The 27,387-nt window shown below is 43.0% G+C and overlaps 4 protein-coding genes and 1 pseudogene across 6 annotated transcripts; 2 read left to right on the top strand and 3 right to left on the bottom strand.

The window, feature by feature from the left end:
* The first annotated feature begins 2,987 nt into the window (after positions 1-2,987).
* Positions 2,988-5,995, top strand: LOC149390022 (NEFA-interacting nuclear protein). Of its 3 annotated transcripts, none has more exons than XM_089623189.1 (9): positions 2,988-3,241; positions 3,340-3,412; positions 3,997-4,041; positions 4,366-4,624; positions 4,708-4,840; positions 4,919-4,974; positions 5,037-5,099; positions 5,174-5,236; positions 5,636-5,995. In XM_089623189.1, the coding sequence occupies exons 4-9, from the start codon at positions 4,565-4,567 to the stop codon at positions 5,783-5,785; spliced, it is 525 nt and encodes a 174-aa protein (XP_089479315.1). In that variant the 5' UTR covers positions 2,988-3,241; positions 3,340-3,412; positions 3,997-4,041; positions 4,366-4,564; the 3' UTR covers positions 5,786-5,995. The 3 variants fall into 3 exon arrangements, with proteins under 3 accessions (XP_089479315.1, XP_089479317.1, XP_089479316.1); XM_089623191.1 differs by having other exon boundaries at positions 3,969-4,041; XM_089623190.1 differs by having other exon boundaries at positions 3,894-4,041.
* Positions 5,996-6,054: 59 nt separating this feature from the next.
* On the bottom strand, positions 6,055-11,718 carry LOC149390021 (ABC transporter B family member 11-like). The gene is made up of 10 exons (XM_089623187.1): positions 11,509-11,718; positions 10,721-11,045; positions 10,571-10,625; positions 10,294-10,469; positions 9,759-10,219; positions 9,148-9,673; positions 8,804-9,077; positions 7,574-8,703; positions 7,229-7,492; positions 6,055-7,135 (listed from the first exon to the last, which is right to left on the bottom strand). Exons 2-10 carry the CDS (start codon positions 11,003-11,005, stop codon positions 6,485-6,487), a joined length of 3,822 nt encoding a protein of 1,273 aa, XP_089479313.1. The 5' UTR covers positions 11,006-11,045; positions 11,509-11,718; the 3' UTR covers positions 6,055-6,484.
* Positions 11,719-17,650: 5,932 nt separating this feature from the next.
* On the bottom strand, positions 17,651-19,310 carry LOC149390020 (HXXXD-type acyl-transferase family protein). Its single transcript, XM_089623188.1, has one exon. The coding sequence runs from the start codon at positions 18,998-19,000 to the stop codon at positions 17,807-17,809; it is 1,194 nt and encodes a 397-aa protein (XP_089479314.1). The 5' UTR covers positions 19,001-19,310; the 3' UTR covers positions 17,651-17,806.
* Positions 19,311-19,693: 383 nt separating this feature from the next.
* Positions 19,694-20,739, top strand: LOC149390019 (uncharacterized; annotated as a pseudogene).
* A 533-nt stretch (positions 20,740-21,272) lies between these two features.
* On the bottom strand, positions 21,273-27,072 carry LOC149390018 (Peptide chain release factor 1). Its single transcript, XM_089623006.1, has 10 exons — positions 26,897-27,072; positions 26,729-26,829; positions 26,556-26,654; positions 26,258-26,490; positions 26,114-26,192; positions 25,971-26,045; positions 22,567-22,644; positions 22,314-22,472; positions 22,122-22,217; positions 21,273-22,049 (listed from the first exon to the last, which is right to left on the bottom strand). Exons 1-10 carry the CDS (start codon positions 26,964-26,966, stop codon positions 21,855-21,857), a joined length of 1,185 nt encoding a protein of 394 aa, XP_089479132.1. The 5' UTR covers positions 26,967-27,072; the 3' UTR covers positions 21,273-21,854.
* Between the last annotated feature and the right edge of the window lie 315 nt (positions 27,073-27,387).

The following is a 27,387-nucleotide window of genomic DNA, read 5'->3' as shown; positions in this document are numbered from 1 at the left end:
GCGGCGGTTTTCGCATGCGGAAGGAACAAGTCGCCCGGGCCGGACGGCTTCTCTTTGGCATTTTTCCAAGATTTTTGGGAGACGATCAAACATGACATCAATCAATTCTTCGAAGAATTTTGGGAAACAGGGGTAATCAACAAAAGCGTCAATGAAACTTTCATATGTTTAATCCCAAAAAAGCTAAATGCATGCAGAGCAAAGGACTTTAGGCCAATAAGTCTGATGACGGGCCTATACAAAATTTTGGCTAAAGTCTTGGCAGAGAGGATTAAAATCGTTCTAGAAAAAACCATTTCTGAATTCCAAGGAGCCTTTGTCAAAGGTCGGCAGATCACGGATCTCATACTTATAGCCAACGAATTGGTCGAGGAGACAAGCAGGACCAAGAAAGTTGGATCGGTCCTCAAAATCGATTTTGAAAAAGCGTACGATATGGTGGATTGGATCTTTCTGGACTTCGTTTTGGAACGCAAAGGCTTCGATGGTAGATGGAGGAAGTGGGTCAAAGGCTGCCTTTCCTCGATGTCTTTCTCGGTAATTGTTAATGGTAAAGACCGGAGATGCTTCTCAGGATCGAGAGGGGTTCGACAAGGCGATCCTCTGTCGCCTTTCCTCTTCATCTTGGTTGCGGATGCTTTGTCAAGACGCATCACGCGCGGAGTAGTGGAAGGACATTTCCACGCTCTTTCTTTGGGCGCCCTTTCAATCTCCCATCTTCAATTCGCAGACGACACACTCATCTTCGGGGAGTTTGATGACCGGAATTGGACGAACATGATCGACATCATTTCCAGATTCTGCGACGAGTCCGGGCTTAAAATAAACATCGAGAAAAGCAGTCTTATCGGGATCAACAGTGACCCGGCCGATTGTTCGCGCTTGGCTGCCACTCTCGGTTGTCAAAAGGAATCGTGACCAATATCCTACCTTGGTATGCCTTTAGGCAATAATCCGAGAAGCAAAACTTTTTGGGACCCCGTCATTTCGAAGTTCACTAAAAGGCTAGCTGGGTGGAAAAAAGGGTTCCTCTCGAAAGGAGGCAAGATGACCTTGATCCAGTCGGTGCTATCCGCTCTTCCAACTTATTTTATGTCGGTGTTCAAAATGCCTATAGGGGTGGCAGACGACTTAGAGAAGATCATGAGAAACTTTTTCTGGGAAGGCTTTGAAGGCCGGAAAGGCAGCCCCGAAGTCGCTTGGGAAGTGTGTTGTAGGCCTAAGGAAAAGGGCGGTTTGGGCCTAGGAGGCTTGAGAGAGAAAAACGTCGCGCTACTCGCAAAATGGCTATGGCGCTTTCCACTTGAGCCTAGGGCTCTTTGGCACAAGGTGATAGTCGCCATTTACGGCTACCACGACAACGGGTGGGACTCTGGGCACGCTACAGGACGCACACTTCGCAGCTCGTGGAAATCAATCATGGCGGTCCAAGAGGATTTTCTAAAGCATTGCAAGTGGATAGTGGGCAACGGCTCAAGAATTCGGTTTTGGGAGGATTCATGGTTAGAAGGAACAAGTATGAAAGAGAGGTTTCCCGGTCTATATCGACTCAGTCCATCGAAAGGATTCCCTATCGCGAGTTTGGCTTCCCCTTCCTCGCTTTTGTTTGATGCCGTGGATTGGAACTTAAATTTCCCAAGGAACTTAACAGACCGTGAGGCGTTGGAATTGGCTACATTATTGGACATGCTCGAAGAAGTGCCCTTGTGGGCAGGTTTGGAGGATCGAAGGGTGTGGTCGGACGATTCGGAGGAATTCTCGGTGAAGAGCATGGCCGCAGCCATCTCTCCGGTGGCTACTGCCTCCTCAGCGACGTTCTTCAGCGCCATTTGGAGGTCGGCAGCTCCGAAAAAAGTGAAGATTTTTGGGTGGAGGATTGCTATCAATCGAGTCAACACGGCTGATCGCATCCAAAGGCAAAACCCACTGCGGGTTCTGTCTCCCAGCTGCTGTATGGTGTGCAAACGCGCTGCCGAGAACAATCAACATTTATTTGTTGACTGTCCTGCAGCGGCGAGTTGGTGGAGTTGGTTCTTCGGTAAAGTCAGTATACACGCTTCTTCTGTTATTTTGTTGGCTGACTTTTTTCAGGTTCACACAGCGACTAGGAAAACGGCTCGATGGGTGGCAGCAGTTAAAGCAGGAGTGCTTGCGGGCTTTTGGGCGATTTGGCTTCTACGAAACAAATGCATCTTTGAAGACGAAGGCTGGAACGCAGAAGGTCTTCAAGATACATCTAACAGACTCATAGCTATGTGGCTTCACTGCTCGGAGAAAGATATCAAAGGCTACTCTTTGACAGATTTACAAAGAGATTGGGCAAGCGCCATATGATAGCCGCAAAGAAAGAAGTTCCTTCCTTTTGTTTAGTGTCTCATCCCGGTTACCAGGGGCGGGAGCTTTTGTCCCCTTAGAGTTTTTGTGTACAAAGACCTACAAGGTCTCTTTTGGTTGTTGTCTCTTTAAGACACACTTTAGATTAGCTTTTGCATATAAGTTTCACCTTTCCTCTATGTAAAGGCCTATATGGCTAGCTTTTGGTAGTGGTTTCGTTTTTATGGTTTGACTCAGCCCGGTTTCGCGTGCTCGATTGGCGTTGGATCCGGGGAGCTAGCTATAAACGACCATTCTTTTGTGTAAAGTGGCTTTCGCTCATTCATATATATAATGAAGTTACCGTTTCAAAAAAAAAAAAAGATATAAACCGCATTATTATCTCACAGTGCTTTGATCCGCGGCTGTGTTATCATGATTTTCACTCATCGATATACGTAGAATATATATGCAAATTTTCACATATAACTTTATAAGTAATTAAAAAAAAGTTTGTACTTTAATGATACAATCTTAAGCAAAATATAATTAAAAAATGTTTAAACAAACTCATCTATATACAGAATATATAGCAAATTTTAACACATTATAAACTTATTTTAAACACAGTATTATAAGGGTAATATTTAGAATTTAAATACATTGTTATAATTTTTGAACTAAAGAACAACACAACTATAGTTAGTTAGTTTGTAAACTAAATATTATTAATTTGCCGAACATCACACAAGAGAATTCAGAAAGAGTTGAGACCTACGACCGAGAGGTATCGAGAGAGATGGGAAGTTCAAGCAGTGTTGAAAGCGGAATTTCAGCTCGGCCAAATCGCAGAGACCTGTTCTAGGTATTATCGGCTTCGCAAATTTCCACATTCTAGGTTTCGTCTTCACGACTTTTGCAGATTCAGGTACGTTTATACTCTTTGATTATTTTGTTCATTTCGAGTCTGTTGCATAGAGTTTGGAGGTCTAATTTTTGTTTTTCGTTTTTTATCTGTTGTGTTAGGGCTGTTTTTTACTTCCGAGCTGGTGAATTTCAGCTCCGCCTAAGCGATGAGCTGATTCAAGCTCACTTTCAGGTATGTATTTTTTTTTTCTTTTTTGTATCTTTGCGTTCAATCCGTAGATTAGCGCTACTGAGTTTGAAATGTATTTTGGGGATTTTAATTGTAATTAAATTTTGGGGTTTTTAATTTAGATTCTTGCCACTGTGTTTTTTGCCGGAGAAGATCACCGGCGAGTAAAGAGAATCCCCAGTACTCTTTACAATTATAATTTTGAGGATTATACTGAGCTATTGGGGACAATTAAAAAATATGTGATTTGTTTACTGATTTAGCTTGATTCAAGGTTTAGTCTAATAACAGATGTCATTTGATTAATTATATATTTGAACAATGATTCTGAGAAAACTCGAAGCCAAAAGATAAGCTTGTGTTGCAGATTCATCACAGAATAAAACTATTACTGATTTATTGCACCAATAAATTACTGATTTATCTAAAGCATTTGTACAATATCTGTGTTTTGAAAACTATTACTGATTTTTTGCACCATTAGATTAGAAGAAAAGCTTATCTAACAAAGAAATAAACGAGCAAGATAGCTAAGCTTCGTACCTTGAATCTCGTCTAGCATAATCCTCAATTCCTATTCTTCTCAGTTTGTACTCGGAAGGCGAATTCGGCGGGGATTGCAAATACCCAAGGTTTGTTTTTTCCTTCAATGTAAAAAAAATCAAAAGACATAATTATTTATGTAAACAGTCTGTATATTCAAAGATTCTGGAGTTGCATTTCATACCTCGTGTTATAGGCAGATAGAAAACGTAAATGAGTAATTGTAATTTTTTAAAGCGTAAATGAGTAATTTTAGGTTTAAAAACGTGCACTTCAAACCTCAGTAATTGTAATTTTTAAAAACGAAATGGTTTCTCAAAAGCTAGGAATTAGTGTTTAAAACTTTTTCAGAGTTACGTTGATTTCTCAAAAGCGCTTTTGCTATTTTTTTAAAAGCTGTTTTTACCAAACAGAAAAAAAAACGGTTTAGCTTCAAAAACCAACCTTAATAAGCTCTGCTAGCGACGGTGAATGAGAAGCCATTGTCGTAAGGCTGCGAAACGAGGATAGAAAAAGGAGGTGGAAAGGGGGTCCAAATCCGAGTTAATAAGAAAGAGCGAGTGAGTAAGTGGGCGCGATCAAATCGGAATCGGGTTCGTAGAGGAAGGAGGAATGGGGGAAGACTTACGCAGTCAGCCGGTGAGGCTGATGAATTTCGTATCGGAGGAACAGGTTAACTATCTTTGTTATTGGTGATGCCAAAACCCTAATTATTGAAATGGATTGGAATTGATTGGATTGAGTTGTTTTTGCAGTTGGAGGAAGCAAAGCAGAGCAGAGGGGAGCGCGTGGAAGACGGGACAGCGCAGAGGGACAGACCTCTTTTCGAAATCCTCAGAGAGAACAAAGACAAGCGCGACGCCGAGTTCAATGAGAGATTTAAGCACAGTCAGTGTGTCTTCTATTTCTAATTCTCTCTATTCTGTTCTCTCTCTCTCTCTCACTCTCTCTCTCTCTCTCACTCAGGACCTCCCAAAGCTCTGGACCCAGACGAGTCGGAGTTCCTTGACAGCCTAGAACAGGTACAATCTAAATATGAATAACGCCTCATTCTTATTAATTAATATAACAATGATTGTTTCAGTCGAGGAGGGATTACGAACGACAAATGGCAGATGATGATGCCCAACAGCTTCGGACATTCCAGGTACATTGAGAATGAATTAATGAATGAATGAGATAGCGAATGGTTTGTGATTGGTGAATGGTTTGTTTGTTCAGGCAGCGCAATCCACAGTTGATCTGAAGGAGGCTCCTCCCATTCCCCTCCCAATCCTCCAACAGGTTTGTTATCCGTATTCTGGTGTTTATTAGAACACGACGAGCGTCACATTGCCGTTGTTGATTCCTAATTGTTTTTTTTAAAGGAAAAATTGTACAAGATAGTCATTTGAAACTTATTGATTAACAAAATAGTCAAAGTTTCAACTTTTTAGCAAAGTATCAAAATTTACGTTTTCAAAATTTTTTTGACAACGCAGATTAAATTTTTTGACGATTATTATAAGCAATTTATCACTTAAAAAAATAATAATTTTGGGATCAAATTTTTTTTTTAAAAAAAAACCAGATTATTGTACATTTTGGCTATTCACTAAATTAAGACAAACATTGGCTTTTTTGCAAATTCATAATTTTAAATTGGTTATTTAGCTAGAGTACTCTTTTTGAAACGAATGGCAGGTCGCGAAGCCGAAAAAGGAAAATCCTAAGAAGAAGGTGGCGATGGGGGTGATCATCAGCGTGAAGCCGTCACAGCCAGAAGCCAAGAAGCCTAAGTTGGATCAAACCCACACACTTCCTCTTGTTTCATACAGTGATGACAGTGATTGATCAAGACGACTGACCCTCTTCTTCGATCATCATATCAATACATGCTCTATTCCTATGTTAGTCTGTCTTGACACTTTATTGAACTTGTATTTTTGGCAACAAGATGAAACGCAAGAAAATTATCACTTCCAGTTCAGGTACGGAAATAAGTGTGGTGTGATGTCTCATCTCTCCACCTCGTAGTTGAGTCGCATCACATTGGAATTGGATGGATAAAGAGACGGGAATGAAGGTGATATTTCCAAACAAGAGTGAGTGGCCACTTGGTCTTCTAGATTGAATTGAAATGGAATAGATAACAGCTGTTATCTTTGTATTCATAGAATCATAGTGTACAACTCATCTCAATGTATGTAACAGAGGATCTTTGTTTGACTATTTCAATATTATTGTCTCTAATTATTATTATTATTACTACTATTCTTGTTAAAGAAGACGTGTATATGTCGTCACTGGTGACCTCTTTCTCTCTTAAAATTAAAATATACAATGTTTTGGAGTTGTAAATCGTCACTGCTGACGTCTTTTCTCTTACGAATATACTTTATGTTTAGGAGTTTGGTTTGGAGTCTTTGGACCGTGAGCGTGATAAGGAACTGATATTCTTCTCGTATATTTGTATTAAAAAATTAGAAAAATTTGACATGATAAAATAACAAAAAAAGTAATAAATTAAATAGTAAGTGGGAGGTGAAATAATCAAGCAGTGGAGGCGGACATGTGAAGGGCGACGAGGGAAGCGTAGAAGCCGCCAGTGATGTTGATCAATGTGTCGTGCTTGCCCTTCTCGACAATGACTCCGTTTTTGACGACGGCGATGACGTCGGCGTTCTTGATGGTGGACAGCCTGTGGGCCACGACGACGGTGGTGCGGTTGAGCATGACGCGGTCGAGGGCGTCTTGGACGACGCGCTCGGACTCGGCGTCCAAAGCGCTGGTGGCCTCGTCCAACAGCAGAATCTTGGGGGCCTTCACGATGGCCCTCGCTATGGCCACCCTCTGCTTCTGCCCCCCCGACAGCTGCGTGCCTCTCTCCCCCACCACCGCGTCGTACCCGCTCTGAAGGGCGCTTATGAACTTGTGCGCGTTCGCCAGCTCCGAAGCCGACGTTATCTCCGCCTCCGTCGCCTCCCCTTCCTTCCCGTACGCGATGTTTGCGCGGATTGTGTCGTTGAACAGCACCGGCTCCTGGCTCACCAACCCCATTTGTTGCCTCAGCCACTTGAGCTTCAGCTGTCGCAGCTCCACCCCGTCCAGCGTTATGTTGCCCCCCTCCGGGTCGTAGAATCGCTGCAACAACGCGATCACCGTTGATTTCCCGCTCCCGCTTTCTCCCACCAACGCCACCGTCTGCACACGCCCCATCATGCAATGTCATTCTCACACAATATATATATACATAAATAATAGAGGCTTACTTGAGGAGCAAGCAACTGTGATTACCTTGCCGGAACGTATGGTTAAACAGAGGTCTCTAAATATTTGAACATCCGGCCTCAGTGGGTACTTGAAGCTGACGTGGTGCAGCTGAATCTCGCCCTTCACGTCGTCAATTGTCTCGCCCGACTCGTCGCTGGGATCGATCTTTGACTTGCGGTCGATAACGGAAAATATGGAAGCCGCGGCCGACTTGGCCTTGCTGGAATCAGGGGCGAACGAGCTTGATTGGGATATCCCGAGAGCTGCCATTGTCAAGGCAAAGAAGACCTGCAATTCATATCCGTGTCGCGATTAAAACACAATAATACCAGCCAGGGAAAACACTTGTTTGATGGAGCAGTCAATTACCAGGAAAACATCATTAAATGTAGTTTTTCCGGCTTGGACTAGGCGAGCTCCCGCGTAGAAAACGGTGGCGTAGACACAGAAGAGTAGCAAGAAAGACATGCCGAAGCCAGCGCCGCTGATGAGCCCTTGCCTGATGCCCGTCTTCATGGGGCCCTCGCACTTCTTTCGGTAGATCTCCATCACTTTTTCCTCGGCACCGAAAGAAGCAACCGTTCTGATGCTCCCGACGGCGTCGTTCGCCACCTGGCTCGCTTCCTCGTACATCATCTTTGCGTCGGAGCTGAAGCCCTTCATGAACTTGATCTGGACGTAGCCGTTGACCCCGACCAGCGGAAGCAGCACGAGCATGATGAGAGCCAGCTGCCAGCTGGCGAGGAAGGCGATGAGCAGCCCTGCAACCGCCGATGCGAGGTTCTGGACGAGCTGGCCGAGGGCGTCTCCCACGAGGGCCCGCACCGTGGCCGCGTCCGCCGACAGCCTGGCTCCGATCACGCCGCTCGAGTGCTCGGGCTCGTCAAACCAGCCCACCTCCATGTGCACCACCTTCTCGAAGCACATCACCCTGATGCGCTGGATCAGCTTGCTTCCCGCGACCGCAAAGAAGTAGCCCCGCGCCGGGATCACCACCCCCGACACGATTCCCAGGATCATGAACATTATGGCCCAAAACGCGGCGTCTTTCTTCTGCTCCTCGAACGGCTCGTAGAACACCTTAATGACGCTGGAGATGAGCACGCCAAAGAGCGGGAGTATGACGCCATTGATGATGGCCGCCACTGCCCCGATCAGAATCACGGGTATTTCCGGCTTGTTCAGCGCAGCGAGGCGGCGCAGCGGTACCTTCGGAGGCTCTTCCGCCTCCGCTTCCACCGCCGTGTTGTCATGCACGCCAGTCGGCAGCCCGAACGACATCGAGAACGAGTGACGGCTGCTGTTTCCCGCAGACGATCCACGGCTCAGCGACCGCAAGAACGACCCTCTTTGGCTCGACTGCCTAAGCGACTCCGACGACACTTCTGTTTTGTTTTGATCACCAGAGACTTGCTTTGAAGACTCTTTGTTCACCTCTTGCAGCTTTATAAGCTGAGAGTAAGCACCCTCCGGGTCCGTGAGCAGCTCCGTATGCGATCCTGTTCGATTCACAACACATATATACATTTATATACTAAACACTACGCAAGAATGCATATATGAGCTGTTTATGTTAAACTGTCTACGAGTATACAGTACCTTTTTCTACCATTTTCCCTCTGTGAATGACGGCAATCATATCAGCATTCCTGACAGTGCTCAGACGATGAGCAACCACGACAGTCGTGCGGTTGACCATTATCCTGTCTAGTGCCTCTTGTACGACCCTCTCCGATTCTGCATCGAGCGCACTTGTTGCCTCGTCAAGAAGCAAAATCCGCGGATCTTTGAGGATCGCTCTCGCTATCGCAACTCTCTGTTTTTGACCTCCGGAAAGCTGAGTCCCATGCTCACCCACCATAGTATCGAGACCCTGATGTCACGGTTTCCAATGTGAAGATTTTTACACGCTCGCTTGGAAGGAAGAAGGTAGAGAGACATACCTGGGGCAGTTTATCAATGAACTTGGCTGCGTTGGCAAGTTCAGCCGCTGCTTTGATCTCTTCGATAGTCGCACCCTCCTTTCCGTACGCAATGTTTTCCTTGATACTCGAAGCAAACAACACGGGCTCTTGGCTCACCAGCCCGATCTTGCTCCGAATCCATTTCAGCTGAAGCTCCTTCAAGTTGATGCCATCTATTAGAATCTCTCCGGCTTTGGGGTCATAGAATCTCTCGATCAGGCTAATCACCGTCGACTTTCCACTCCCACTTTGGCCCACCAAAGCTGCAGTGGTTCCGCTCGGGATGAAGAGAGAGAAACCGTCGAATATCTGCTCGTCTGGTCTAGTCGGATAGCTAAAGTAGACATCTTTAAGCTCGATATCTCCGCGCACGTCCTCCAAAATCTTTCCACTCGGGTCATAAGCGTCGATCTCGGGCTTCCTGTTGATGGTCTCAAACATCTTAAACGCAGCCGCTTGGCCGGAAGCAAATGAGCTCATGCACGGAGATGCCTGCCCCAGAGACCTGCGTGTGTCGTACTTTAGCCAACAACTAATGCTAAACATAGCTCACCCCAAAAAAAAAAAAAAAAAAAAAAATTTAATCTTACATTGAACCAGTCAAGACGGCAATGATAACGTTCAAAACATCACCACCGTTGTACCCTTTTTCCCTGATCATCTTTGAGCCAAACCAGATAGCCAACGCATAACTGCAAAAGATGACCATCATAACCACGCCAAGACCGAGCCCAGCGGCTGTGCCTTCGTGTACACCAGATTTGTAAGCACTCTCTAGAAACTTGTTGTAACTCGCTATTGCATGTTTCTCCCCCGTAAACGATGCAACCGTTCTGATTGAGCCGATCGTTTGTTCAACGACGATAGCGGCTTTTCCATAGGCCGTTTGGCCACGGGATGCCATCTTGCTGATGATGACGGCCATGGCTGCGCCGGCTGCGACCATCAGAGGGATCGACGACATCATCACGAGTGTGAGAAGCCACCCTTTTATGAATGCCACCACAAACCCACCGATAAACGTCGATACCAATTGTATGAATTTCCCGACCTACAAAATCAAGTCCGTTAAGACTAAGAATGAAGAGGCAGAGCGAGATTAACGAATGAGTTGAACTGCGTTACCTTCTCGCCCATTGCATCTTGAATGAGGACCGTGTCTCCAGACATTCGTCCGACAACCTCTCCCGTGTTGGTCTCTTTGTCAAAGAAGGACACGTCTTGTCTCAATATCGTCTTCAGATACAAACCCCTAATTCTCGCTGCTTGTCTCTCTCCCGTCACCATCCAACACGCCACCTCTGAAATTCAACCAAACCAAACATGAGTTTCTCAGCCCAAGCTTCCAAAACTCATAAACTGAGTCAGCTATAAATAATTTGAGAGGAGGGCAGGTAGTTACGGCAAAAGGCTGCCACTAGAGAGCCCACACCCAAGTACACAAACTTTAGAGCCACCTACACCAAACGGAAAAGAAGAGAAAACAACCAAGAGAGTGAGTTGATGTACAGAGATACGATATCATGATTAGGTGGAAGGTGAATAATGTTACCCCAGAAACGACATCAACTACGTTGGAGCTGGTCTGGTTGCTTCCAAAAGAATCGATCATTTCCCCGAAGAGGATGGTCATGAGGGGGAGAGCCAATCCATTTCCGATGGCGCCAAGAGTGCCGAAAATCATCAACAAAACATCGGTGCTGTCTGCGAAGGAGAAGAGCTTGTAAAACGGAATCTTTTCGACGTCTCCTTCACTCTTTGCTCTTTCTGATGATTGTTTCTCTTCCTCTGACCGTTGACCGTTTGAGGTGCTCGCCTCGCCGTTCTCTCTTGCCATGCCTCACTTAACTCTCTCCCTTTTTACCTTTTACTTCCACCTGAACACCCACAACTCCCTTCATCACTCATCGTAATATATGCACAACCAAAAATACGAAGCACGCCTAAAGTAACTCAAATTACAAGTTGAGTCGGCATATATACAACACCAACAAACTAAACCGTATACCCGTTACGACAAAAACTTCTCATTTCCATGAAAAGAGGAGAGACAAAGCAGAAACATACAATATTGAGTAGATGCTAAAATCGATGTTGAGAGAAGAGGAACACATATAAGTAGATATGTTCCACAAATATTAAGCAGAATCCATTTGAGAGAGAGAGAGATTGTTTGTCAACTTTTGAACTAAATATGAAAACAAAGAGAGCAAAGTTGAGATCCGAGGGAGAGGGAAAAGAATAAAGCAGCCGTACATATATATTTGCAGAGAAGCCAAAAGTGGTGCAGCACAAAGATTAAAGAAAAAACAAGAGAGAGAGAGAGAGAGTAGTTTTTACCTTTTGCAAAGACAGGTTGTAGTTGTTGATGATGAGTCACCAAACGGCATTATATATAAATAATATATAGGCACACACAGCTATTTGTCTTTGCTTAAGCCGCAAGAATCTGACTATTATTTCTATTCCAATGTAAAATTAGTATTGACAGGCACGGGGGACTGTGATTCCTGGTCAAACACCGAACCTTCGCTTAAAATCGCAATTGTGTACCATATCTTTTATTGGAACGTGTTTCTTTTGTTTATAAAATTCGGTTTACTTGGAGAACATGAAAGAGAGTGAGTGATTTGGAATCTATTGGCTTTCCAACCACCATCTCCACTACCAACAGTTAGAAATATATTTTCCACTACCAAGTACCAACAGAGAAATATATTTTATTCTATTATGCATTCCTGTAATTGCATGGCAAACAGTGTCAATGTTGACAAGTAAATAAAATCTACCCTGTCAAGAAAAAAGAAAAAAAGTAAATAAAATAATAACAATATAGGGATTTTTTTTTGTTGCGTCAAATAAGAATTAATTAGTAGCAAAACAGAAAAAATAGTAAGCCTATTAACTTGTCAAATCAATATATATTTGGTATTTTTGTAAGGCGTAATTAAATCATATGTCAACGCTCTTCCCCAATTCATTCATTAATTTTTTTTAATAAATAAAGTGTGAACGACAAGTGGGTCACGGAATGAACAAGTGCGTCACGGAACGAAGGAGAAGAAGAGGGATGAGGCTCTAGACTAGATACATTTACTTGAACGTGAAGCCCAAGGCCAAGTGTTGAACTGCATTTCTAGATTTGTCAAACTCCATATTATTCAAAAGCCACGTCCACACCTGAGGTAACGCCCATGTAATTTGCCTATTTCTATACATATATAACTATTAATTTGTCGGCCATTAAAATTTAAAACACCTAATGTAATCTTTAATAACACGGTAAATACTAACCCCGTTAGTTTGAAAACGGACGGCTATGATGTAACACCAATTTCATTTTGATTTTATTTTTCCTCTTTAGCTTTTACCATTCATTGAAATACATCAAACAAAAACTCGAAATCCCTTAATCAAAAACCAAATCCCCAAACCAACGTAAGTTATATACTTTAAAAATATTTTTTTTTAAATAAACACAAAATTAGGGTCCGACGCGCCTGCTGCTATCGCCTGTCATGTGTGGTATCAGAGGGCGAAGGAATTGGGGCGAGCGGAGGCGTAGTTTAGGTAGGTCTCGGTTGCTGCTGTTTAAGTGTCATCACACGTCAACAACGGATAAGCACGAGTCAAAGCTCATCACAATTACAGTGCGTTAGCTTAGGCAATTAGTTTTGGTTTAAAAACTAATTCTACCATATATAAATAAACAATTATTTAGCAAAATAACCAAATCAAACCTTTAACATTGCTAAATAGCCAAGGTTTTGTAAATACTAAGTAAATAGTCAGATATCATTTAAGACACATCTGCATTTACTAAAAAGCTCAGGCTTTCCCGCCCATAAGCACACGGTTGACTTTAAAAAAAAAATTAAAAGAGGTAACGTGTAAACGAGAATCGAGGAATAATAACTGCAATTAATTACCGATTATCTCTCCACCAATATTCAATCTGCCATTAAGAAAAAATCTATCTCAAAAATATTTTCAAAACATCTCCTCTCTCCGACGAACAGGAACTCCATTGGCGACAACCGACGAAATGGAACGATATTTCAGACCACCTCCTCTCTCCGGCTCTAACAGGTATGCATGTGTGATTTTTTGGCAATTGGAACTCTTATTTAATAATATTCAACCTCGATTTACATATTAAACTATGAAAAAATTGTTCTTTTTTGGAATCGATTATGAAAATATACGGTATTGAACATTCATCTCCCTATGTATTATGAGTCCGTGCATTATTGGTCTATAATCCTAACATTTACACATAACCCTATTCATGACAACGAAATTTGGGGGAACCGACTATTGTGATTTAAAAACATAATGCATGTTCTTCAGTGATTACAATGTTTATTGTAAATCCTTTTGAATGTTTAAATATTGTTGGAACGGGTTTGATGTATAAATCTTGATGTGTTATATCTATATCTTGATGCGCAGTAAAATGAAATCATGTATCAGTGTGTTAGTTTTCCCGATATACCATTGTGAATGCGTTTAGAAAATTGGGTGTTTGGATGTTAGAAGAAAAAATTGGAGTCGACATATTTAGCAGTAAATCTGAGTAAATATTGGATAGTCTAAGTTATTTGGACCAAATATCTTTTTACACATATTTACTGCTGAGTTTGGATGTTAGAAGAAAATAATAGTAGTCGACATATTTTGCAGTAAATCTGAGTAAATATTAGATTGTCTAAGTTTTTTGGATCAACTATTTATTTACACATATTTACTGCTGAGTTTGGATGTTAGAAGAAAATAATAGTAGTCGACATATTTTGCAGTAAATCTGAGTAAATATCACACAGTCTAAGTTTTTTTTACCTTTTCTTTATTTACACATATTTACATCTCAAGAAGAACGACGAACCAGTTGCTGTGAATGCAATATAAATCTGGACGAAAAATATAAGAAATAATATATAAAAAGAAACAAAAAAATTACAACTGCCACGTCCATTTAGTTCCTAAAATAAAGGGATCATTAATAGACTAAATCATGTTCACACTTATATCAGGAAATACAATTCCAAAAATTTCGGAAATAAATTTCATCCGAAAATTCAAATTAGTAATTCAAAATTCAAACGCTCATGGGCAATTTTCGAAAATAAAAAAACCTATTATTGAGCCACGTCATCGGAATGGCTATTTACTTAGTATTTACAAAACCTTGGCTATTTAACAATTTTAAAGGTTTGAGTTGGCTATTTTGCTAAATTACCCATAAATAAATTGTAATGATTCATTAATCAATAACACCAGATCTCTCTCTCTCTCTCTCTCTCTCTCTCTCTCTCTCTCTCTCTCTGAGTCTGAGAATTCTCTTGTTCATTTTTTCAAATCTTAACTTTGGTATTAGAGCTTATCAATGGCGTTCGATTTCTCAAGTGGTTTCTGCTCTGCACCTATTATAATGTAGCGTACAACTCATCAGCTTAGTCATGGTATGATCAGCTCAGAAAGGCATTACTGGCGTTTGGCGTTACAAGCTAGCTCTGTGGCAGACTCATCTTTGTTCATCTACAGAAAAGACAAAAAAATATGTGCCTATCTCCTTGTATACGTGGATGATATTTTATTCGCTGGAACTGACTCAAAATTCATTGTCAATGCCATATTAGTTCTAAATCAAGCTTTCACTCTGAAAAGCTTGGGCGCCCACCTTGGTTTCCTCTTAGGGGAAATTTGTTTCCTCTTTTTCTTTTGGCAAGTATCTTCATACATTCATGCACAAAATATTCTCTCTTTCTCTTGGGTATGTTGGGCACCTAACATCATTCTAGAAAGGCCTTCTAGAAGCTTTTTCATTTGTTCATGACAACATGAAAAAGGCCCATTAAGAATTTTCAATAAAATTCTTATGGAATGAAATTAATCCACAAGGCCCAATAAATCTAGTTTTGGCCGAGTGCTACTTGTCATCAAATGGCCATTGTCAAAAAATTTATTTACATTCAATTTATCCTATGTCTCAAAAGACAAAAATATCCTTTTGACAACTTTCGTTCTTGTTTTGACTTAGCTTCCAGTTTAACTATTCCTACGGGATCAAGCTTTAAGAGGTCACGTCCCACGGGACTCAATCCTACGGGATCAAGCCTTACGAGGCCATGTCCCACGGGACCCAATCCTACGAGATTTAGCCTTACGAGGCCACATGACTCCTCCTCACCTCTTCTCTCCTCTGAGAAGCGCGTTGATTGGAGAAAACCCAGCTCGAGACTTTCGAGTTGACACCTTTGGCTCGGGTGCGGCCACTTGGTCCGGCCTTGGGTCGAACCGCCCGAAACTTTTAATCGTTGTTCATTTAGTTTGTGTTAATTTGTATTTGATTTGTGAGTTAGTGTTGAAGTGTCGTTAGGAATCTGTTAATTTGTGTTAATATGTGTTTATTCGTATTAATTTCAATTTTTACTTGTATGAGAATTGGCGACTCTGTGTCTCCGGTCGGAGAATTGGCGGTTCGAGACTGATCGACGGTGAAGATCGGCGGAAAATTGCGCGAGTTGACTTGGCGTTAAAGACTGACGGTGAAGATCTCGTAATATCTTTATGGATTTTTTTTTAATCTATTAATGAAACAGTTATTTATTGTATTATTTTTCATTAATTAATTTATTTATGTTAACTAATTTATTTTTGGTAACTTTTCATTTTAAATGAAATGTATTATTGTCTATTTATATTGATTAATGTGATTAATTGACTAGTCTACAAAATAAACCAAACATCGACTATTTTGCCAATTTCATGTTTCAAATTGGCTAATATATTCTAACTCCCTAATTTTAATAATGTTGAGAGCTCAATTCCATATTTTTAGTGGAATGGCCTATTTAATAAGACGAAGAAAGAAGAACACGAGGTCACTCTAATTTGTGTTGATTTATGCTTTGAGTTTTTAGAATGAGATAGAATGGAGGAGGATATGGAGGTTACGTACGTGTAGACTTGCATTTCAAGATTTGTCAAACTCCGTATTATTCCATCAAAAGCCACTCATTATTTTCCTTTTGAAAAAATAAATAAATAAATTTGATTCAACAACTTGTCACGGGAGTTTCGCCCTCTTTCAGATTAGTCCATATTTACACGAGGCTATAATTTCAACCTCTAGTAAGATGCAGAAAAGCAGATCTTTAATAAATATATTGTATAAAATGCAGGTATCTGTCATCTATATCTCATCTTCAGAAATGTTATTATGTTCATTTACATACATAAAAAAAAAAAAAAAAAAAAAAAAAAAAAAAAAAAAAAAAAAAAAATTTAACCATGTCTTCGCTTTGACAATTTTAAGATCCTTTTACTTTTCCTATCCATTTAATCAGAATGAAGATATCAAGATATCCATATGATGACTTCGTTTTTTTTTTTCCCTCTCTCTCTTTCTTTTGGTGTATTATTAGTTATGAGATAAGGAGCCAGATATCAAATATGGTATTATGATTCTGTATTGGACCACTAATCTGAGGTTTCTTACTACAACTCCACTTCTAACATTAAATCAACAATAAGGAATGTTGATCTTCAGTTTAGTTTATTATTATTATTAGGATTTTTGTATGAAGTAGTCATAGTGTTTAAAAAAATTGTCAAGGTTTCACAAATTGATGTATTTTAATCACTTATAATGTAAAATTAGTAATATATCCTTAATTATTTTGAAAATAATTAATCTAAGTTTTCAAAATTTTAATCTACTGCATTTTTTGTATTAATCCACTATTCGATAAATCAGAAGAAGAATATGTCAAAAAAATTAATCTTATTTTAAAAAAATTTAGTACACTATTCAATAAACAAGAAATAAAAAAAGAAGAAGACGAATAAGATGTCAAAAAATTTAATCCACTCTTCAATAAATCAGAAGAAAAAAAAAATGTCAAAAAATTTAGTTCTGCTTTCAAAAAATTTAATCCATTGTTCGATAAATCAGAAGAAGAAGATGGTGGTGATGACGGCGATTTCGAATCCGACCAGTCCAAAGTCAACTCTGCCATCCAGATCGTCATGGCTCGCCTCGAAGACGAGTTCTGCAACATCCTTCTCATTCACACCGCTCCGATCGAGTCTAAATCCCTCTCCGCCAACGAAGATTCCTGCTCTGTCATCACCGTCGTGGACGATGAGACAGAGGTTGATGAAATTTTTCGGCGCGGAGACTCCGGCGCGATGTGCAGTATTCGCGAGATCGATTCGAGCAGCTAGGGCTTCGGTGAGAGTCGGAAAAAAATTTATGGTCGAATGGTAAAGGCTCTCGAATGGTCCATTGATTTGGAGATCTATTTGGATCTAAGGGTGTTATTGGGTTTTGTCAAGTATTGACTATTTTGTACGAAAGCTTGGCTGCTTTACCATGCCCAAAATTTCAAATGGCTATTTAACCGCAGGATTATTATTATTATTATTATTATTATTATTATTATTATTATTATTTATGAGACAGTAACAATATGCGAGTGGGTAGGGAAAAAAAAAGTGTCGTAGTTTAATTGAATCGACATGAAAGAAGATTAAGAAATTGAGGATCCCCCGAGAAACGACGCCATTTTCTTGTGATGGTTCTTTTATTATAAAAGTTACATAAAGATGGAGAGGAAGGTGAATGATTGGGGAATTAACGGAAGAGTTGTTGGAGGGCGTGAAGGAAGTGTTGAAGATGGGGGCGGCGGACGCACCAGGTGTCGAGGGTGACTGCGTCGGTGCGAGTGATGACAGCGGCGGGAATGCCGGGGGCGCCCTGCATGGGGACCACCCTCTCCGGCGGGCCCCACCCCACGTCCACCTGGCTGAACCCGAGGCGGCCCCACTCGGACACGTACAGCGTGTGGTACGAGGGCGGGCGCAGGAACGCCTCTGCGTTCCCGTCCCTGCAGTAGTCCCCAAAGCCCCGCGCGAGCCCCGCCTTGGCTTCCTGGATCAGCTTCACGGCGCGGCCCAGCGTCGGCGCCTCCCCTTCCACGCCCGCCCTCACCGGGAAGAAGCAGTTCCCATAGAAGCCTTCCGGGAGGGGAGCCAGGTGGCGGCAGTTGGCGAAAAACGCCAGCTCGGGCGTGGCCACGGCTCTGCCTCTGCACCTCCACAACGCGGCCGCCACGATCTCGAAGGTGGAGCAGCCCAGCCCCGTCTCGCGCTGGAAGGCCCGCTTCGCCTCCTCGATCTCGTCTCTCCCCACCTCCACCTTGACATGCTCCAGCTCTTGCACCGGCGGCGGCGGCGGGAGACGAGGCGGCGGCGGCGGCGGAGAATGAGGGAAGAAGCGACGGCACCAGACGGGGCCCACAGAGAGGCCGGGGAGGCCGCGCGCCACCTCCCCCACGGCGTTGAGGAACTGGGCGGCTCCGAGGCCGTCGCACACGGTGTGGCTGAAGACGAGGCCCAAGACAAAGGCGCCGCACGAGAACCGCGTGACCTGCATTTGAAGGAGCGGGCCGGTTTGGATCGGCGGAAGCAGAAGCCGGTGACACTCCTCCGAGCCCAAGTCAGAGGAGGCAAGGGTGCAGGCGGCCGATGCGTCTACGAGGAGTACGCCGTCCGCGTTGCATTCCACGGAAGACGAGTCGTCGGTGAGACGGCCAGCGAGAGGATAGTAAGGCACAAGTGCCTTGGAAACGGCTTCACTCACCACATCAAACACCGACACATCGTCATCGCTGAGCTGCTTCTTGTTGCTGTTGTAAACGTGAAGCGTTCTCGCATTGCAACGCAGTATCCATAGCTTGTCGATCCCCGACAGCTCCAGCGTCTCTCTTGGCGTCTCCTTCCACGGCTTTACCACCCTCTCACTCCAACGTAGCAATTGCATTACCATTTTCCCTGTGCACTCTCGCTCTGTTGCCTTGCATGTATTTATAAGTCCGATAGGAAATTGGAGTTTTGTTTTTTTATTGTTCCATTTAATATGGTTGGTTGGATTCACACACACACGCCTTGCTTTCAAGTTACGGTTGCTTCAACTTCCATACAATACAAGGCTTCCCTTCAAAACAACTGAATGTTTGAATATTAGAAATACAAAGCACACAAAGCATCTTGTTGCTCAGAACATTGCCATAATCCATCTTATAATGGTAACAGTATTCGCCAACCTGAAATTTGTCTGTATCCATTATTTTATTACAGACCTCAAATGGACTTCGTCCAGTTTCATAGGAGTGAAAATAAGCCATCTTTGACTTCCAACTTTACCAAGTATCTGCAAACACAGAACGTCGATTGAAGAAACCCTCTCTTTCTCTTTTTCTCTTTTTGGGTTGAAGTCAGTATATTCTTTTATGGCTTGTGACTTTGCGTGAGTAAGAGAACCAACGAATTACTCACGTACCTTTTATGAGTACAAGTAAAACAAAAAAAATTGTTACCACCCATAAAAGAACATGTCGGCGCTTCAGTGATAATGGTGTGGCTGAAACAAGTTAATAACCACTGTTTTCACATCTTACTACAAACCGAACCACTAATAAATTAAATGAAAAAGAAGACATTGGGAAAGAGGCAACACCACCTGCTACTACGACCAATGCCCATTTATTTTTCACTATCAACAATTTAGTGTCCTCTCTTTGTTTTCCCAACACAGTAACCAAAAGTATGATGAAGAATCATAACGAAGCACATGGGTTGCCTATGCATTTTGTGATTGGTGTGTTGAGCGTTTGTGCTTGTGGTGGGACAGATCATCAGTCCTACATTTCTGCGGTGGGAGACCCTGGAGTGAGGAGAGATGGGCTGAGAGTGGCCTTGGAAGCTTGGAACTTTTGCAATGAAGTTGGTCTAGAAGATCCTTCCGTCGAGCTGCCGACTGCTTTGATCTCTCAGGAGCTTCAGCGGCACTTATGACGGAATTTCCTTCTTCAAGGTTGTATGGGAGAAGAGAATCAGAGAAGGTATCCATGGTTGATGCTGTACCTGAGAGCCGACGCAACCAAGGGATATTCCGGCGGATATCACTATAACACCAGAGGAATGCTCAAAACTCTTAAGTTGTCCAACAGCACTAATTTTAATTCTAATATCCCCCGGACTAATAATTTACGTCGGGTTATTAAGGTTCGCCGAATTTCAAGGTGAGGTTGGGGCTGGAGATGAAGAAAGGGGGCGGGCGAAAGAGCCAGTTCTACTTGACGGACATTGGACGGGCGTGCGATGGAGACGTGCTCACCGACGTCGCTCGATACTCGGAGATGATCCTCAACCCCAGCCTGGTGCGCCCCCGTCAACTGCCCGCCTTACCACATCACCCCCGATGACTCCAAGATTTACAGAAACGACACCGCCAACTTCCCGTACTACTGCGATCCTACAGCAACCACAAAGAGAGGCCAAGGCTCTACTTTTATTCCTCTTCTGCTCATCATTCATTCATTCCCTCTATATCCGGGCTCGGCTCCCACCAGAAGGATGTGGACTTCCATCGACGTGGGCACCGAAATCTTTGTGCGCGACACCGAGGAAGAGGCGGAATGGACCCTCGCCGACTTTGACGTTCTCATCACCCCCCCTTCTTCATACGACTTTTTTTTTAAATATATTTTGAACTCAACTAACTAGGACCGCTTACGGTCGCTGCTTCTTTGATGCTTGCATTTTCAAGCAAAAACACTAAAATTTACAGTGCTTGCTTGGATGTTGATTTGATTACTATATTGATTTATGTAGTAACAATTGCAGTTATGATTTTCTAACCTATATGAGCAAGAAAGAACAACATCACACAAGACACATGATTTACCCTGGTTCAATCACGAAGATCTACATCCAACACTTCTAAGTCTTTCTTTTATTCAAGATACAAACAATGAACAAGGTCTCTCTTAGCCCTTTTCTCAAACACCTCACAAGAACTCACCAAGAATATTTTCCTTGCAATGATTCTTCTCTCAAGTGTTTCCCCGAGTGTGTTTTATGACTAACCATCTTTGCAAACCTCATCCAATGCCTTTATATACAGGCTTACAAGCATGACTCTACTAGCTAATACAAACCAGCCTAAAATAACCAAGTTGCCACCGATGACATGTACAGCAAGTTATTTAAGTCCTAGTCATCTAACGGATATAAGCCACACTGATATTAGATCACTCTTCAACAATTTAGATTTCTTATTTGGCTGTCGAAAGTTGTACAGCTAAGAAGTGTAGTACAGTTGAGTGTGGTGTTAGTACGTGAGTGTAGTACAGTGGTGAAGTTAGTTGTATTAGATTTGGAGGTGATTAGTACAAGAGCGTACAAGTGAGGCTGTTATAAAGTAGACGAGACTTGGTGACCCAAACCACCACAAAATTGCGACGATATTGCAACCTTGGCAAGCAATGGAGAAGAAGCGACACAATACCTGTACGTTTGTGTGTTGAATAAGGTTAGAAAAAGAGAAAAAAGAAGAGACGGGGAACGGTCAGTGCACGAATGGAGGTTTCAACAGACAAAAGAGAAGCTGTTGTGCCTCCACTCATGCACTGCCTCTTCCCTGGCTCTCCCTCCCTTCTTTCTCTCAACTCAAATACTGTCTTCATTGAAATGTGTTTTCTCATTGTTTGATTCAGCTTGTTATCGCATAAAAAACGCCCCGCATTTGTTTTTCAAGAAAAGGGTTAACGATTTAATATTGTATACTTCACCGCCAAACTAGTTTGCTTTCCCTGATAGCTCTATAATCAGATGGCGATCTAAGAAGAAGAAGTAAAAGAAGCAACAGCCTCCATTTCCTGGTGCAGCAGAAGAGCGTCGACAAACACATCTAGACTCTCTCCTTGCATGACATCAGCGATGGCATGACACGTAATGTTGACACGGTGATCCGTAACACGCCCTTGAGGATAGTTGTATGTCCGTATTCTCTCGCATCTCTCCCCACTACCAATCTACCAACACCCAATCCATTACCATCAACCATAAAAATCAACTCTAATTCATCATCATTTCTGACAGCTTACCTGCTCCATTCGGAGTTTTGATCTGCTCGTCTGAGCTTTACGCCTCTCTATTTCATAGAGCCTCGCGCACAGAACCTTAAGCGCCTTGTCTTTGTTCTGCAATCATGTCACATACTATTAACAATCAATGACAAGATGTACGGGCGACTACTCAGTCGGTGTAATCATATATTTGAGTTGAGAAACATTAACCCTGTGTTGGGATCGTTCGTCTTGTATGTTCACTGTGATGCCCGACGGAATATGAATTATTCTCACAGCACTGTTGGTGGTATTGGCATGCTGACCCCCTGCCCCACCCGATCTGTATGTGTCCACTCTCAAGTCTTCATTTCTTAGTTGCACATCCACCTGAAACAATATGCTCTCATTTTTTAAGTATGAAGCTAAGAAGAAGAAGAAGATGATGAAGTCAAAAAGTATAATTCAAGTGGTTTGACCTGACCTCGTCAGCCTGAGGTAGAATAGCAACAGAAACGGCACTTGTGTGGATACGCCCCGCTTTTTCTGTCACCGGAACTCGCTGTTCACATTTGTCATTCATTATAAAAAATAACACCAGTTAAAAATTCGAAATGGCAGCGCGAAACAGCTCAGGTATCTTTTAACATTGGAAGTTACGAAAAATGCTCTCTTCTCTCCCCTCTCTTCATTTGCTGTTACCACGCTTCTCCCTATCTGACCATCCTTTTCTCACGAAAACATGGTCGGAAGTAGTGTCACTCTCTTTGTCGACTAGTTTAAACTTGAAAATAAGGAATTTAGATGTTCAATAGGGAAGGATCGTAACTTAGTGAGAATTCAAGAGGACTGCAAAGGGAAGCTTTTCAGCATTTTCGTCCAGAAAAAAGCAGCAGCTTGGATTCGAGATAGGACGGTGGAAATTTCAGAAGCTTTTCAGCCGGCCTTTATCCGTAGACGTCTCTCAATCAACAACGTTTCTCTCATCATTGATGTGTTAGAAAACCAGAGGGGAAGGTGCATCAGAATTTTGAAGGTGGCCAATGGTGATAGGAAAACCATACTCGTCCCTGAAGGTAGGAATCTGAAAGGATGGCAGCTTTTCGCTCGTTCGCTCTTCAGGATTCTTGAAGACGTGAAGATTGCTCAGCGCATCCCGATCGCTGAAACAACCAAGTCGTTTCCCCCAAAGCCTTCCCCGGTCTCGGTAGTGAATGGTAGAAGCTTTAGAGATGTCACAGTCGACAAAGCTTCCTCTGTATTCTCCTTGTCTTCGGCTCCGACAGGAAAAGACGTCCTTGATCTTTGTGACGCAACGTCCAGGCTTGCATGGGGCTACAGAAAAGAGGAGAAGAACGCGAACTCCCATGCCCGAGATTGGAGCGCTGCCGTGCTTGTCAGCAGGCACGAAGGTGACTCTCTCTGGAAAGACAGTGATGGAGTTTCTGACCTGGAAGGTGGCTCGTCCGAGGATTCTTTCTCTTCTTCTGGCGAAGAAGAAACTCCCGCTCCCGATGATTGCTTGGATGGGATGTCGCTAGTTCTCGGTGAGGGTCAGTTGGCCTTGGTTCCTCTTTATGTCGAGGCGAGTTTGTCTCCGAAGATACCAGTCCCACTCGATATTCGTCTACCGTCTGAGTTTGCAACTTTATCTCAGCAGGGTTTTTGTTCTCCCGAGAAGGATATCGAGACGTCCAGTAAACAAAACAGAATAAAGGACCGGGACCGAGAACTCCGAAATCTTGAAATCGAGATGTCCTTTGGTAAAGCAAAGGAGTCTGGGCCTAAGTCAAGCTATCAATGATGATTCTCTCATGGAATGTTAGGGGTTCGAAGAGTCCCGAGAAGAGGAGGGGTATTAAAACCTTGGTCTGTAGCGTGAGACCGGACATCGTGGTGCTCCAAGAGGTTCGTAGATCTAAAGTGGACAGAGGCTTCGTGGGCAGCATTTGGAGTTCCAGATTCAAAGAATTTTTTTTTTTTTTTGACAACTGTGGTGTCCGGGTTAGACCCGACTAATATCCACGAGGCCCTGGCATTATCGACCGGGAGACTACCCCAGTGGCCCCAATTGTTGCGTCCAGGGGGAATCGAACCGGGGATGTGCAAGATCCCAAGAATCGCCCTTACCACTAGACCAACCCCAAGGGGTTGAGTTCCAGATTCAAAGAATGGATTTATATTCCCGCGTTAGGTTCGGCAGGAGGCATTCTTGTGGCTTGGGACTCTCGAAAAGTTAATGTCATGAGCAATCTTGTGGGATCTTATTCGGTATCCATCGAGATAGCTAGAGAGTCGTCTTGGTGGTTCTCGGGCGTTTACGGGCCGTGTCATCAGGGGGAGGGCGGAGTTTTTTGGGACGAGCTGGCCGGGCTCGGGGAAATCTGTGGGGCTGATTGGTGCGTCGGGGGAGACTTTAATGTGGTCCGCTTCGCCCACGAGCGCACATCGCAGGTTAGGGCTAGGCAATCGATGAATATGTTTAATGAGATTATAGCCGATCTCCAGCTCTTAGATCCCCCTCTGGCGAATGGGAGCTTCACGTGGTCTGCGTTCCGAGATGTGCCGATCTGCTCTCGAATCGACCGGTTTCTGTATACAGAAGGATGGAGGGTTTCTTTTCCTTTTTGTGTGCAAGAAATTCAGTTTCGTGGAGTCTCGGACCATTTCCCCATCATGTTGAATTCTTGCCTGGTAAAGTGGGGTCCCTGTCCTTTTAGACTCGATAACTCTTGGTTGGCCAACAAGGATTTCTGCAGATTAGTGAAGGAAGAATGGGGTAGAGAAACTCAGCCAGGATAGGAGGGGTTTTGTTTCATGCGAAAACTCAAAAACCTTAAAAGTTAAAATAAAAGAGTGGGCTGCAGAAGAAAGGACTAAGGCGGCTGGTCTTAAGTTATGCATCCTGAGAGATATTCAGAGGCTTGACAAAGCGGAGGAAGAAGGCTTTTGGTCGACTGAGTTGCGCAACGAAAGATCCCTCCTTAAAATCAAACTTGCAAGGCTCCTAGAGGAAGAAGATATGGCCCTTAGACTTAAAGGGAAGATTTCCTGGGCCAAAGACAGGGACAGCGACTCCATACTATTTCACTCTCTCATGTCGGCCAGAAAAACGAAGAATGCTATTCGGAGACTTGAAAGAGAGGAGGGTTCTGTCATTGACGACGAAAATCTCATTGTTGAGGAGATTAATGAGTTCTTCTCTAAGAAGTTCACGGCCAACCCGGTGGCTTCGTGAGAATGGGATGAGGTGGATTGGCAGCCGATCAACTTAGAATGCGATCAAGATCAATACGGCAGATCGCATTCAAAAGCTCAACCCTCACATCTCTTTGATGCCTAGCTTTTGCCCCCTCTGTGCTAGAGTGAGTAAGGACGCTGAACATCTCTTCCTCGAGTGTCCTGTGGCGGAGGCGACTTGGAATTGGCTCTTTCACAAGCTGGGCATGTCCACTGTACCAGACACCATTGAAGGGCTGCTTCGCATCCACGAGTCGCAAGGGCATAACACTAAATGGGTTGCAGCTGCTAAGGTCGGAGTCATGTCGTCTTTGTGGTGCCTATGGAATTTGAGGAATAAGCGGATTTTCAACGAGGAAGTAAGGAACACGGAGGGCCTGATTGACAGCATTAATCATTGTATAGCCTTATGGCTTTTTTCGAAATGTAAAGACTATGAGGATTTCTCCCTTTCTGATTTGGTTAGGGATTGGGCTTGTGTTTTATAACCCTCTGCGCAGGGGTCTGTCTTTTTCTCTCGGAGTTTTTCGGGTTTGTAATGTTCTTCTTTCGGCTAAGCCGCTTTTTTCAATAAAAGATCAGAGTTTCTTTAAAAAAAAAAAAAAAAAATTGAAATGGCAATCTAGAATTGTTAGTTGAGATGAAGACCTGCACCCTGTGAACTCCGCTCTCAAACTTGAGCTTTCCATACACATCGGCACCCGAGATGGCTGCCGTAGCTTCCTGATAACAGCCAGTTGTAAACCAAACTAAAAAGAATTGCTGATAAACTGTAGGGAATGAAATAGTACCTTGTAGCCTTTGAGACCGGTGTGTGTTACATCAACGACTTCGAAGTTCCAGCCCTTGTACTGGGAGTACTTCTCATACCTGTGAGTAATAGGTAAGAAATAAGAATGAGTGGAAAGGGAGATTTGACTGAAATGAAGACATACATTTTGAAAATGTCGAAGGCAAAGAGAGAAGCCTCGTCGCCTCCAGCGCCTGCCCTAACTTCCAAGATGCAGTCTCTCTCGTCCGCGTCGTCCTTCGGAAGCAGCAATTTGAGAAGCAGATTGTGGAGTCTCTTCACAGATTCCGAGGCGTCCCCCAAATCCTGGGAGGCCATGCTCACCATTTCCCGGTCTTCAGCGCATTCGCTCATCAGAGACTCCAAACCCCTCATCTCCTGCAATCCACCACGTCTTTGAGCTCGTAAACCTAAGAATTGGGGAAAATTGTGGAAGAATGTACGTTTTGCTTGGAGCGGAGCTGAGTGATGAGTTCCATGGAGGCGCTGAGCTTCCGAAGCTCCTTGTTGAGTTTGGCAAACTCGGAAGGCGTGGTTTCTGGCTGTCATCCACCCAAACATCATCACATACTCTGCTTCTGTATCATGTCAATATTAAGACATTGGAAACACGTACCCGGTTGAGAAGATTCTGAAGAGAAGCGGACCTGCTTTCGATTGCGGAGGCACTCTGTTCCATGATTTTGATAATAGCGGGAGACAACTGAGCCTGTGTATCTGCAATTCAATACCATCATCAAATCGACAGCCAAGCAACAACAGAACAAGAGACAAATGTACGAACCGGTCGAGAAATAGCGATTCCACTCAAGGATCTTCGGACGGAGACGCCATATCCATCTCTGTCTCTTCATTTTAGCAATCTTCTCTCTCCCAATTTCAACTCAACTACTGTCAACTTACAATGCCCAATACATATGAACAAATACTACCAAGGGCAAGGGCATATATTTGGTTGCAAGCAGATTTCAACCCCGAGAAAATACAATAACCGACTTTTTATTCGCAAAATATTCAGAAATTGGCATCGTACTCTATATTTATTTTTTGGAAAAAACTGTTTTTTTTTTAACTGATATGTGTTTGTTAAACGGTTTATAAAATAGTTGCTGCTGATAACAAAAGTTGATTTTGCGTTTGGTAAAATAAATATATTATGATAAAATGACTAAAATAGACATGTTTTTAAAAATGACAGTATAGCAAAATAGGAAAAATGAAACTATGAAATTTGTTTTTAGCCTATGTTTCACAACTTGGGAAATAGCCAACAGG

The sequence above is a fragment of the Urtica dioica genome, chromosome 8 (assembly GCF_054948205.1).
Source record: "Urtica dioica subsp. dioica isolate 48M chromosome 8, U.dioica_male_clone48M_v1_H2, whole genome shotgun sequence".
Classification (NCBI taxonomy): domain Eukaryota; kingdom Viridiplantae; phylum Streptophyta; class Magnoliopsida; order Rosales; family Urticaceae; genus Urtica; species Urtica dioica.
Note: the sequence above shows the minus strand (reverse complement) of the source record. Positions and strands in the feature narration are given on the sequence as shown.

Excerpts from the sequence above, each read along its gene's own strand:
- LOC149390022 (XM_089623189.1), top strand. The coding sequence starts at position 4,565 with ATGGGGGAAGACTTACGCAGTCAGCCGGTGAGGCTGATGAATTTCGTA. Across the intron at positions 4,975-5,036 it reads TCCTTGACAGCCTAGAACAG|TCGAGGAGGGATTACGAACG; the intron begins GTACAATCTAAA and ends TGATTGTTTCAG. Across the intron at positions 5,100-5,173 it reads AACAGCTTCGGACATTCCAG|GCAGCGCAATCCACAGTTGA; the intron begins GTACATTGAGAA and ends TTGTTTGTTCAG.
- LOC149390021 (XM_089623187.1), bottom strand. The coding sequence starts at position 11,005 with ATGGCAAGAGAGAACGGCGAGGCGAGCACCTCAAACGGTCAACGGTCA. Across the intron at positions 10,220-10,293 it reads AAGATGCAATGGGCGAGAAG|GTCGGGAAATTCATACAATT; the intron begins GTAACGCAGTTC and ends TTGATTTTGTAG. Across the intron at positions 7,493-7,573 it reads CATTTAATGATGTTTTCCTG|GTCTTCTTTGCCTTGACAAT; the intron begins GTAATTGACTGC and ends TATGAATTGCAG.
- LOC149390020 (XM_089623188.1), bottom strand. The coding sequence starts at position 19,000 with ATGGTAATGCAATTGCTACGTTGGAGTGAGAGGGTGGTAAAGCCGTGG.
- LOC149390018 (XM_089623006.1), bottom strand. The coding sequence starts at position 26,966 with ATGAAGAGACAGAGATGGATATGGCGTCTCCGTCCGAAGATCCTTGAG. Across the intron at positions 26,830-26,896 it reads GAATCGCTATTTCTCGACCG|ATACACAGGCTCAGTTGTCT; the intron begins GTTCGTACATTT and ends ATTGAATTGCAG. Across the intron at positions 22,218-22,313 it reads ACGAACGATCCCAACACAGG|AACAAAGACAAGGCGCTTAA; the intron begins GTTAATGTTTCT and ends ACATGATTGCAG.